We start from the raw sequence: 11,730 nt of genomic DNA on the forward strand, positions 1-11,730 counted from the left end.
GCGGGTCCCTTCACCGCTCCGGGCCTCGGTGACCTCGCCCGTCCAACGGGGAGGAAGCCGGCGAGCCCCACGTCGGGGGCAGGGACCGTCTCTCTCTCTCTCTCTGTCACCGACCCGTCCGTCCCGAGCGCTCGGTACGGTGCCCCGCACCTCGTCGGCGCTCAGCAGATGCCGTTGGACGGATGGGCGACGGGCCGATGACCTCGCGTCTCCCCCAGCGCTGAGGACGGTGCCCGGCCCACGCCGGGCGCTTACCGGCTACCGCCGGTGTTGCCGGTCTTAGACGGTGATACCCGTTCATTCAGTAGTATTCATTGAGCGCCAACTGTGGGCGGAGCACTGTGCTAAGCGCTCGGGACGAACAAGTCGGCAACAGATAGAGACGGTCCCTGCCGTCTGACGGGCGCCCGGTCCGATGGGGGGAGACGGACGGACGAGAATCATAATGTTGGCATTCGGTAAGCGCTCACTACGTGCAGAGCGCCGTTCCAAGCGCCGGGGCAGACGCGGGGCCATCGGGTCGTCCCACGTGGGGCTCACGGTCTTCGTCCCCATTTTACAGAGGAGGTCACCGAGGCCCGGGGAAGCGAAGCGACTCGCCCACGGTCACTCGGCTGACAAGTGGCGGAGCTGGGATTCGAGCCCACGGTCTCCTGGCGAGCGCTCGGCAGGTCCACCGGGGCACCGTCCGTCCCTTCACGGTGACGTCGGTATCGGCTAAGCGCCTCCTACGTGCGGGGCGCCGTCGTGAGCGCTGGCGGAGATCCGGGGGTCATCCGGCGGTCCCGCGCGAGGCTCCCGGGCTCCATCCCCGTCGGCCGGGCGAGGTCACCGAGGCCCAGAGAGGCCGGGTGACCCGCCCCCGGCCGCACGGCGGACAGGCGGCGGAGACGGGATTCGTCCGTCCCGTCCCCTCGCCTCTACCGAGCGCCGGCCGGGCGGCGGGGCGCCGTACCCAGCGCTCGGAGGGTCCGGTCGAGGAGCGAGGGAGGGACGGCCCCCCCGCCCGGCCCTGGGTTTACGGCCGGCTTCTCCGAGGTCACCCGGGGGCCGAGAAGCCGGAGGGACCCCCCCCCCCCCCTCCCCGCGGACCGGCGGGCTCGGCTTCCTCTCTCGGGGCGCGCTTCCTCCGTCCCGTCCACGTCCTCCGGCCTCCGACTTCCTTCCTCCTCCCTCGTCGGAGCTGGGAATCCCGGGGGCGGGGGGTGGGGTCCCTCCCCGCCTCCCCTCCCTTCCCTCTCCCACCCCCCGCCCGCCCCCCCCCCCGTCCGGGTCGGGCATCCGACCCGTAGCCCCTCCGTGGGCCCGGAGGCCGGGAACGGGCTTCCCGTTGGGCCGTCGTCCCCCGGGCGCCCAGCGCGGCGCCGCGCCCACGGGCCGCGCCGCCCGACGGGCGGATGACCCTCGACCAGTGGAAGGAGCACGGGCTTTGGAGTCAGAGGTCACGAGTTCGAATCCCAGCTCTGCCACCCGTCGGCCGTGGGACCGTGGGCGAGTCGCTTCGCTTCTCTGGGCCTCGGTTCCCTCGTCTGTAAAATGGGGATGAAGACCGGGAGCCCCGCGTGGGACCATCTGATTCCCCCGTGTCCACCCCGGCGCTCGGAACAGTGCTCGGCGCATAGGAAGCGCTCAACAGATACCAACATTATTATTATTATTATTATTATTAGGATTATGACCTGCCTCGGAGACCCCCCTCGCCGCCCACCTCCGCGATTCGCTTTATTTCCAGCGACGCCCGTTAACCGGACGCGAGGTCCGCCCCCCCCCCGCTTCTAGACCGGCGGGGGATCGTCCCTCTCTGTTACGAGTCGCACCTTCCGAGCGCTCAGCGCAGCGCCCCGCACGCGGTCGGCGCTTCACGGGTACGCCTCCGCGATGGAAGTCGCCCGCGTCGACGTCTGTCTCCCCGCCTCTAGACCGCGAGCCTGCGGCGACGTGGGACGGGCCCGATCGCCCCGTACCCTCCCCAGCGCTTAGCACGCAGTGAGCGCTTAACCAATACCAACGTCATCATCAGGACGACGGCGGCGGCCGGGGATCGTTCATCGCCGTTTTCACTCTCTCCCAGGCGCTTCGTACGGCGCTCCGCACACGGCGAGTGCTCGACGGATGCGGCCGAACGGACGTCGCGGCGTCCCCTCCCGGGCGTTCAGTCCGGCGCTCCGCGCACGGTGAGCGCTCAGTCTAGACCGCGAGCCCGGCGGGGGCGGGGACGGGGCCGGCCCGGGGGGCGATGCGGTTATCCTCCCAGGCGTCGAGTCCGGCGAGAGCCCGGGCGCGGGCGTCCGAGGTCGTGGGTTCTAGTCCCCGCCCTGCCCCTTGTCGGCCGTGTGACCGTGGGCGGGTCGCTTCGCTTCTCTGGGCCTCGGTTCCCTCGTCTGGAAAACGGGGACGGAGCCCGGCGAGCCTCACGCGGGACCGCCTCATCCTCCCGTCTCTCCCCCGGCGCTCGGAACGGCGCTCCGCACGTAGTAAGCGCTTAGCGGACACCGACGTTATTATTCGTACAGGGCTCTGCACGCAGTGGGCGCCTAACGAACACCGACATCGTCGTCGTCGCCCCCGGGGCTTAGGACGGAGCTCGGCACGGCGCGAGCGCCTAACGAGACGCCCGCGTTGTTATTAACGGATGCCGTCCTCACCTCCGAGCGCTTAGTACGCTGCTCCGCACGTAGCAAGCTGCTGAATGAATGGATGAATCTCATCACGGCGCTCGGCACACAGCGAGCGCTCAATAAACGCGCCCGAGTCGACGCGAGAGGGACGGGGGCGACCGAAGGAGGGGGGCGGGGGGGGCGCCTCCCCTAGCCCGACACGCTAAGAGGATGTGAAACTCCCTCGAGGACGACAGCAGAGATGTCACGGGTGCGGATCCGCTTTCGCTTCCCGCGGCGGGTCACGGGCCCGCGCGGGGACGACCGACGCCCCCCCCGCCCACCGTGACCTCGAACCCCAAACCCGCGCCTCCGGCCCCCCCGGCTTCTCCCTGCGAGGCGGCGAGGCCTAGCGGAGAGGGGCCGGGCCCGGGGGTCGGAGGGCCCTTCTCCTCCGACTCGACTCGCCCGTCCTCGTCGGGCGCCGGCTGCGTGCCGAGCGCCGGGGAGAGGGCGGGCCAACGCTAGACGGACGCGGCGCCGGGGTCGCGGGCCGCAGACCGGGCTCCCGGCCCCGCTCCGCCGCCCGTCGGCCGCGTGACCTCTCGCCCGTTGGCCCGTGAGCACTGTACCCAGCGCTTGGGAGAGGACGGTGGAAGAAGCGGCGCGGCTCAGCGGCGGGAGCCCGGGCTTGGGAGTCGGAGGTCGTGGGTTCTAATCTCCACGCGGCCGCTCGTCGGCCGTGCGGCTCCGGGCCGGTCGCTTCACGGGGCCTCGGTTCCCTCATCCGTCTAATGGGGACGAAGACCGGGAGCCCCACCGGGGGGGGGGGGGGGGGGGCCGCCCGATGACCCTCGCGTCTGCCCCGGCGCTCAGAACGGTGCTTGGCACAGAGAAAGAGCTTAACCGATCCGTTGTCGTCTTACGCCGGCGGGTCGCGTCCGACCCGCGGCGACGCCGGATACCGTCATGAGAAAAAAAACCAGGGGATCAACGCCCGTGAGCCCCACGTGGGGGCGCGGACCGGGCGCGGCCCGACTTGCCCGAATCCGCCGCGGCGCCCGGCGCGGCGTCCGGCACGACGGAAGCGCCAAACGGACCCCACGGTAATTACCGTTATCACTACGTCGCTTCTCCGCGCCTCGGTCCCCTCCCCCGCCAAACGGGGATCGACGCTTGAGCCCCACCAGGGGCACGGACCGGGTCCGACCCGACCTGCCCGAATCCACCCCGGCGCCCAGTACGGCGTCTGGCACGGAGGGGGCTCTTCGGAACCCCCCCGGCAATAATCGTTAGCACCTCACTCCCCTGCGCCTCGGCTCCCTCCCCCGCCAAAGGCGGGGATTAGCGCCGCGAGCCCCACGTCCGTCCAGCCGGCTTCGCTCGCACCCACCCCGGCCCTCGGCGCGGCGCCCGGCACGCGGCGAGCGCTTAAGGAAGACCGCCGTCGCCGCCCCGGGAGGCGACGCGGGATTAGGGAATGGAGTTTATTGCCAGAGTGGGGAGGAGGGGGAGGGTCCCGAGGCCCGGGGCGCGTGGAGATCTTCACGGCCCCCGCGGCGTCTCCGTGGGCGGGGGGGGCCCGCCCGGCCCCGACTCTCACTCCTCACTCCGGCCTCCCGGCGTTCAATCTGGGGGAGGGAAAGGGGGCGGGGGTCAACGGCCCGCTGAGCCCGAGCGCCCGCCGCTAATCACCGTCGTCCCTCCGCTGTCTGTTCGGCGCTCACTATGCGCCAGGCACCGCCCCGGACGCCGGGGGAGACAGGCGGCCCCAGGGGACGGACGAGGGAGCCGAGGCCCGGAGACGCTGCCCCGGGTCACGCGGCCGCCCCGCGGGGGAGCCGGGGTTAGGATCCCCCGAGGCCTCGGGCGCTCGGCACGGGACCGGACGGGGCCCGGGAGCCGGGAGGTCACGGGTTCCAATCCCGGCTCCGCCGCCCGTCGGCCGCGCGGCCCCGGGCGGGTCGCCGCACCCCTCCCAGCCCCGGGCCCCTCCCGGGGACGGAGGCCGTGAGCCCCGCGTGGTCCGACCTGAGCGGCCGGCGTCCACCCCAGCGCTCGGTACAGCGTCTGGCGCGGAGTAGGCGCCTAACAGACGGAAAGCCCGTCGGAGGGCAGGGGCCGTCTCTATCTGTTACCGATCCGTACGTTCCTAGCGCTCGGTACGGCGCCCCGCGCCTAGTAAGCGCTCGATAAATACTACTGAACGGACATCATAATAACGACAACGGTAATAACGGTCAACCGGCTCGTATCCACCCCGGCGCTCGGTACGGCGCCCGGCACGGAGCCGGCGCTTAACGGGGGCCGTCACCGTTAGAGATATCACTGTCGATCCGCTCGAATCCACCGCGGCGATCGGCACGGCGCCCCGCACGTAGTAAGTGCTTATCCGACACCGTCCGTCGTCAGAATTAACGCGCCCGCACCCGCCCGGGCGCTCGGCACGCCGCAGGCGCTCGACCGATACCATTCGCCTGTATCCACCCCGGCGCTCGGTACGGCGCCCGGCCCGCAGTAGGTCCCTAATAAAGACCGTCGTCGTCATCGTCACCGTAGTCTAACGAGGCAGTACTAGGGCGACGATTACACCGACGGTAGTGATAGATACCATCGGTGGATCGATCGCAGCGCCCCCCCCCCCCCGGCCCCCCGCCCCCCGAGATCACCCTCCCGGGCGACCCGCGACACCCCTCGGGGGACGCCCGGGCGGGGGGACGGGGGACGGGCCGGTCCCGCCTCGCCCCCCCCAGAGGCCGGGGGCCCCCCGAGGCCGAGCGGGCCGCCCCCCGCGGCCCCCTCCTACCGCCCGCGTCCCGCCGCCGGTAGCGGACGAGCAGGCCGACGCCCACGGAGGCGCCCGCGACTCCCAGGCCGAAGGCCAGGCCGCAGAGCACGTTCTCCAGCAGGTCCGAGGGCAGTACGTCCCGGGGTACTGTGGGGGGGAGAGAGAGGGGGACGGCGATGACCGTCAGTGATAATGCCGCCATTTGGGGGGGCGTCCCGGGGGGGGCGGGTGGGAAGGGTCCCGGGGGGGGGGGCGCACGGGTGAGCCGGGGGGTTGGGGGTGCGGGGTCTGCCCTCCCCGGGGGGGGGGGCGCGGGGGCAGAGGCGGGGAGAGGGGACGGGTCTCCGAGGGGCGGGAGAGATCTCAGAGGAAGGCGGAGAGATCTTGGGGGGAGACGTCGGGGGTGGGGGGGGAGAGGTCCGAGAGGAGGGGGAGACGTCCGAGAGGGAGGGGAGGCGTCCGAGGGGAGGGGGAGAGACCTCGGAAAGACGGGGAGAGATCGCGGAGGAAGGCGGAGACATCCGAGAGTCGGGGCAGAGACGTCGGAGGAGGGGAGAGATCCGAGGGGAGGGGGGGACGTCCGAGGGGGGACGGAGGGATCTCCGAGAAGGGGGAGGGATGCGAGGGGAGGGACGGGAGGGGGCCGCCGGGCGGCCGGGCCCGGGTCTCCCTGACCCCAGTAGGAGACGGTGGAGGAGAGGTCTCCCCGGCGGCCGACGACGCAGGCGTAGAGGTCGTCGACGGCGGGCGTGAAGTCGAGGTAGGCGAAGGCCCGGAAGGCCAGGCCCTCTTGGGGCACCAGCACGGGGCCCGCCTGGCCCTCCCGGCCCGTCTCCGCCTCCGCCCCTCGGCGCTGCCAGCCCACGGCGGCCTCCGGCGGGAACAGGTTGTCCACGGAGCAGACCAGGGCGTTGGGCCGGCCCGGCCTCAGCGGCTCCAGCGGGAAGACCTTGGCCGCCGGGATCCCTGCGGAGACGTCGGCGCCGTCACCGGACGGGCGCGCCGGGATTTCCGCGATCTCCTCGCCCCCGCCCCCCCCCCCGGGGGCCCCCGGTCTCCCCCCCCGTTTGACCCCGGAGAAGCCGGGCCGGCGGCCCGGGGTCGCCTCGGCCCCCGGCCCCTCGCCGCCGAGCCCCGCCGCTCCCCCCCCCCCGACCGTGACGCCGCCGATGACGGCGCTCCTCGTCCGCGACGGCGGCGGGAAGCGGCGGGGCTCGGCGGAAAGAGCCCGGGCCTGGGGGGTCGGGGGTCACGAGGTCGAATCCCGGCTCCGCCGCTTGTCGGCCGCGGGACCGTGGGCGGGTCACTTCACTTCCCCGGGCCTCGGTTCCCTCGTCTGTAACATGGGGACGAGGGCCGGGAGCCCCGCGTGGGACGACCCGATGACCCTGTATCTACCCGGCGCTTAGAACGGTGCTCCGCACGCAGTAAGCGCTTAACAGATGCCAACGTGATTACTGTCGTCGTCGTCATCGTCGTCGTCATCAACGATGACGACGGCGACCTCCGTTCGACGCTCCGCCCCCCCTCCCGGACCGTCAGCCCGGTGCGGGCCCGGATCCTGTCTCTCCGCTGCCCGGCCGCACGCTCCGAGCGCCCGGCACAGCGCTCCGCGCGCAGTGAGCGCCCGACGAATACGATCGAACGAACGGATGGCACCGTCGACGATCGTGTCGTGCTCCCCCGATGGTTCAGCGCGGTGCTCCGCACACGGCAGGCGGGCGACAGATGCGATCGAAGGCATGAATGCACGTCACCGTTGTCCGCAGCGCCGTGCGCACAGCGAGCGCCCGATAAGTAGGATCGAACGGACGGACGTCGCTGCCGGTGGTCGTACCGGACCCTCCCGAGTGCCTACTCCAGTGCCCTGCGCGCACTGAGCGCTCGACGGGTACGATCGAATGCACGGAGGTCACCGTTCATCGCTGCGCCGTACTTTCCCCAGACGCTCAGTGCGGCGCTCCGCACGCGGCGAGCGCTCGATAAATACGACCGGGCGATGGATCGAATGAAGGAATGGGCGCCGGGCGCTGTACCGAGCGCCGGGGTGGATCCGAGCAGATTGGGTCGGACCCCGGCCCGCGTGGGACTCCCGGTCCCCGTCCCCGTTTTTCTACAGATGAGGGAACCGAGGCCCAGAGAAGTGAGGTGACCGGCCCGAGGTCGCACAGCCGACAAGCGGGATGAGAACCCGGGACGACACCCCCCCCCCCGCCCCCCGCCCCGAGGCCCGGGCTTTCCCCACTCCGCCGTGCTGCCTGCGTGACCTTGGGGGAGTCACTTCCCTTCTCTGCGCCTCGGTCCCCTCGCCCATTAAGCGGGTGACCTCGGGCGAGCCGCTTCCCTTCTCCGGGATCTCAGTTCCCCCATCCGTCCAACGGGGACGGGGACCGGGTCCAACCCGATGAGCTCGGCTCCACCCCGGCGCTCAGTGCGGCGTCCGGCCCCCCCCCCCCCCCGATTATTCCGATATCGTTATTATTATCATTATCAGGGGGCGGGACCCTCCCCCGGGGGAGGGGACGGCCGAGACCTCTGTTCTCGGGGACCCGGCCGTCCAGTTGAGGGGTCATGACGTAGAGGAGGTCCCTGCAGAGCTCGGCGTCGAAGTCGATGTCGTCCCGGTCGTCGCGGTAGCCCGCCCAGGGTTCGAACTCGGGCAGCCGGGCCCGGCGGGAGCCGCCGGAGAAGTCGAAGGTGAAGAGGGGGTCCCCGTCGAACGCCTCCGACAGGCCCAGCGAGGGCTCCCCGTCTTGGCAGAACAGCGTGTGCAGCAGGGTGTGGTTGCGCGGCCCGAGGTCGCCTGAAAAGGAGAAGCCATCGGGCCGCCCGTCCGGCGCCCGCCGCTTGCCCGGGCGCCCGTACTAGGCGCCGGGGGTGGACGCGAGGCAGGCGGGTCGGCGGGACGGCGCGGGCGGCGGGCTGCCGTCCCGCGGCCGGAGGTCGCCGAAGGGTCGGAGGCCGTCGCGCCGTCCGTCGAGCGCCCGGGAGCCGGAGGGCGCGGGTTCCGATCCCGCCCCCGCCGCTCATCGGCCGCCTGACGTCGAGCGGGTGGCCTCGCCCCTCCGGGCCTCGGTCGCCTCGGCGGTCGAACGGGGACGAAGCCCGGGAGCCCCGCGGGGGCCGACCCGCTGACCCCCCCCCCCCCCCCCGTCCGCCCCGGCGCTTCGCACGGCGCTCGGCCCCCGGCGGGCGTCCGACGGACGCGGTCGTCGCCACGTGCCGGGCGCCGGGCGGAGCGCCGGGGCGGCCGCGGGCGGGCGGGCGGGCGGGCCCGGACACGCGGCCCCCGTCCCCCGGGGGGCTCCCGGTCTTCGTCCCCGTTTTACGGAGGAGGGGACCGAGGCCCAGAGAGGCCAAGCGACCCGCCCGAGGTCACCCCGCAGACGGGCGGCAGAGCCGGGATCAGAACCCGGGCCCTCCGGACTCCCGGTCCCCGGGTCCGGCCCGCTAGGCCGGGCCGGGGGGCGCCGTTCGTGTTTATCGAGGACTTCCCGAGTGCGGAGCACCGCGCTAAGCGCCCGGGAGAGTAATGCGACAATAAACCTCCTAAACGCCGCCCCCCCGGGGACCCCCCGGCCCTCCCCGGTCGGCCGGGGCGGGCAGGGGGAGCGTCCGCTTACCGTTGTACCGTCCTCTCCCGGGCGCTCACTGCAGCGCTCTGCCCCCGGTGAGCGCCCGACAGATATGCCCCGCTCAGTCGAGCGCTCGGTAAATACCGATGGGGGCTATTTACCGATCGCCCGTTACGGCCGGGGCGCTCGGGTGAGTACGCTCCGGCGGGGTCGGCGGACGACGGTGGCCGTCGCCGGTACCGTCCGTCGATCGGCGGGAGGGGAGGGCGTCGGGGCGGCCCGTCCCTCCCCCCGGGGCCGACCCGCGACGAGCCGCCCCTCGTTCATCGTCCTCTCCCGGGCGCTTGGTACGGCGCCCCGCGCCCGGTCGGCGTTCGGTGAAGTCGAGGGAACCAACGGCGGTCCCCCCGAGAGTTTAGCGCGGTGCCCCGCGCCCAGTCAGCGCCCGGTCCACTGGGCCGAAGGGGTACGGCCCGACGACGGACGGCCCGGGTCGACGGCGAGTCCCCAGCTCCCTTTGGAAGCCCGAGGGTGAGGCGCTTGGGTGGCAAGCGCCGAGGCGGACCCGGGGTCGTCGGGCCCGCCCCGGTCCCCGTCCCCCGCGGCGCCCCCCGTCTTCGTCCCCGTCCCCCGGACGGGGGGGAGCGACGGGCCCGGGGCGGCCCGGCCCCGGCGGAGGGGGCGCTCGGACCCACGACCTCCGGCTCCCCGGGCCGCCGGGCCCCGCCGCCGGGGGCGAGGGGCGCCCGGGGAGGCGGAGGCGGCGGGGCCCGATCCCGCCCCGGCGGCCCGGGGACCCGGGGCCCGGCCCCGGGCCGAGGGTCGTCGCCCGCCTCGGCCCCCTCCGGCCTCCCGACCCCTACGCCGGGGCCCCGCGCCTTGGGAGCGCGGAACGACGCGTGGGCCGGGGCTCGGCGGAGGGTCGGCGCGGGGCAACGCTCAGGGCGGGGTTGGGCGGACGGGCAGCGTCGAGCCACCGCTTGGAAGAGCGGGGTGGTCGGGCGGATGGGCAGCGCGGAGCGACGCCTGGCCGGGGCTTGGCGGTTGGGAAGCGCCGACCCACGCTTAGGGCGGGGTTGGGTGGATGGTTGGCGCGGAGCGACGGTCGGGGCAGGGCCTGGCGGATAGGGAGCGCTGGACGGGTGCCATGGGCATCCTTCTTGGCGCTGTCGTGAGCGCAGGTCCCGGGGGGCGGGGGGCGGGGGGCGGGCGGGGGGCTTTACCCTGGGGCGCCGCCCCCCCGGCCGGGGGGAGCAGCGGGAGCAGCGGGAGCAGCAGCAGCAGCAGCAGCAGCGGGAGCCCCTCGACCCGAGGCCTCGGCTGGGCCTCCATGTCCGGCCGGCTCCTCTCCTCTCTCCTCTCTCCTCTCCTCGCCGCCGCCGCCCGGCCTCCTCCGCCCGCTTCACACCTCGGCCCGGCCCCCGCCCCCACAGCCACCAATAACAGGCCGCCCTTTCGCACGCGTCATCCGTCGCCGGGTGGACGAGCCCGGCGGGGAGCCGCCCGGAAAACCCGGACTCCCGGGGATCGGCCAATAGGAGCCCTCGCTTCCTTTTGACGTCATCGGTCGCCGGGTAGACCGGCCCCCCCCCCCCGCCGGGGGAATCCGCTCGGAAAACTGGACTCCCGGGGATCGGCCAATAGGATCCCGTCCCTTCGGCCGCGTCATCGGTCGCCGGGTAGACCGGCCCCCCGCCGGGGAAATGCTCTCGGAAAACTGGACTCCCGGGGATCGGCCAATAGGATCCCTCGCTTCCTTTTGACGTCATCGGTCGCCGGGTAGACCGGCCCCCGCCGGGGGAATCCGCTCGGAAAACTGGACTCCCGGGGATCGGCCAATAGGATTCCTCGCTTCCTTTTGACGTCATCGGTCGCCGGGTAGACCGGCCCCCGCCGGGGAAATGCGCTCGGAAAACTGGACTCCCGGGGATCGGCCAATAGGATTCCTCGCTTCCTTTTGACGTCATCGGTCGCCGGGTAGACAGGCCCCCCGCCGGGGGGAATCCGCTCGGAAAACTGGACTCCCGGGGATCGGCCAATAGGATCCCGTCCCTTCGGCGCGTCATCGGTCGCCGGGTAGACAGGCCCCCCCGCCGGGGGAATCCGCTCGGAAAACTGGACTCCCGGGGATCGGCCAATAGGAGCCCTCGCTTCCTTTTGACGTCATCGGTCGCCGGGTAGACAGGCCCCCGCCGGGGGAATCCGCTCGGAAAACTGGACTCCCGGGGATCGGCCAATAGGATTCCTCGCTTCCTTTTGACGTCATCGGTCGCCGGGTAGACAGGCCCCCGCCGGGGGGAAATCCGCTCGGAAAACTGGACTCCCGGGGATCGGCCAATAGGATCCCTCGCTTCCTTTTGACGTCATCGGTCGCCGGGTAGACAGGCCCCCCGCCGGGGGGAATCCGCTCGGAAAACTGGACTCCCGGGGATCGGCCAATAGGATTCCTCGCTTCCTTTTGACGTCATCGGTCGCCGGGTAGACAGGCCCCCGCCGGGGGGAAATCCGCTCGGAAAACTGGACTCCCGAGGATCGGCCAATAGGAGCCCTCGCTTCCTTTTGACGTCATCGGTCGCCGGGTAGACCGGCCCCCCCCCGCCGGGGGAATGCGCTCGGAAAACTGGACTCCCAGGGATCGGCCAATAGGATCCCTCGCTTCCTTTTGACGTCATCGGTCGCCGGGTAGACAGGCCCCCGCCGGGGGAATCCGCTCGGAAAACTGGACTCCCGGGGATCGGCCAATAGGATCCCTCGCTTCCTTTTGACGTCA

General features: G+C 72.5%; 1 protein-coding gene across 1 annotated transcript; it reads right to left on the reverse strand.

Moving 5' to 3' along the window:
- Positions 1-4,070: 4,070 nt before the first annotated feature.
- On the reverse strand, positions 4,071-10,360 carry LOC114807666 (HLA class II histocompatibility antigen, DM alpha chain). Its single transcript, XM_029054092.2, has 5 exons — positions 10,184-10,360; positions 7,919-8,188; positions 6,061-6,351; positions 5,404-5,532; positions 4,071-4,228 (listed from the first exon to the last, which is right to left on the reverse strand). The coding sequence occupies exons 1-5, from the start codon at positions 10,290-10,292 to the stop codon at positions 4,224-4,226; spliced, it is 804 nt and encodes a 267-aa protein (XP_028909925.1). The 5' UTR covers positions 10,293-10,360; the 3' UTR covers positions 4,071-4,223.
- Between the last annotated feature and the right edge of the window lie 1,370 nt (positions 10,361-11,730).

Source organism: Ornithorhynchus anatinus, chromosome X3, assembly GCF_004115215.2.
Source record: "Ornithorhynchus anatinus isolate Pmale09 chromosome X3, mOrnAna1.pri.v4, whole genome shotgun sequence".
Taxonomy (NCBI): Eukaryota; Metazoa; Chordata; class Mammalia; order Monotremata; family Ornithorhynchidae; genus Ornithorhynchus; species Ornithorhynchus anatinus.

Excerpts from the sequence above, each read along its gene's own strand:
- LOC114807666 (XM_029054092.2), bottom strand. The coding sequence starts at position 10,292 with ATGGAGGCCCAGCCGAGGCCTCGGGTCGAGGGGCTCCCGCTGCTGCTG. Across the intron at positions 8,189-10,183 it reads CGGGGGGGCGGCGCCCCAGG|GCGACCTCGGGCCGCGCAAC; the intron begins GTAAAGCCCCCC and ends TCTCCTTTTCAG. Across the intron at positions 6,352-7,918 it reads CCGGGTCCCCGAGAACAGAG|GGATCCCGGCGGCCAAGGTC; the intron begins GTCTCGGCCGTC and ends ACGTCTCCGCAG.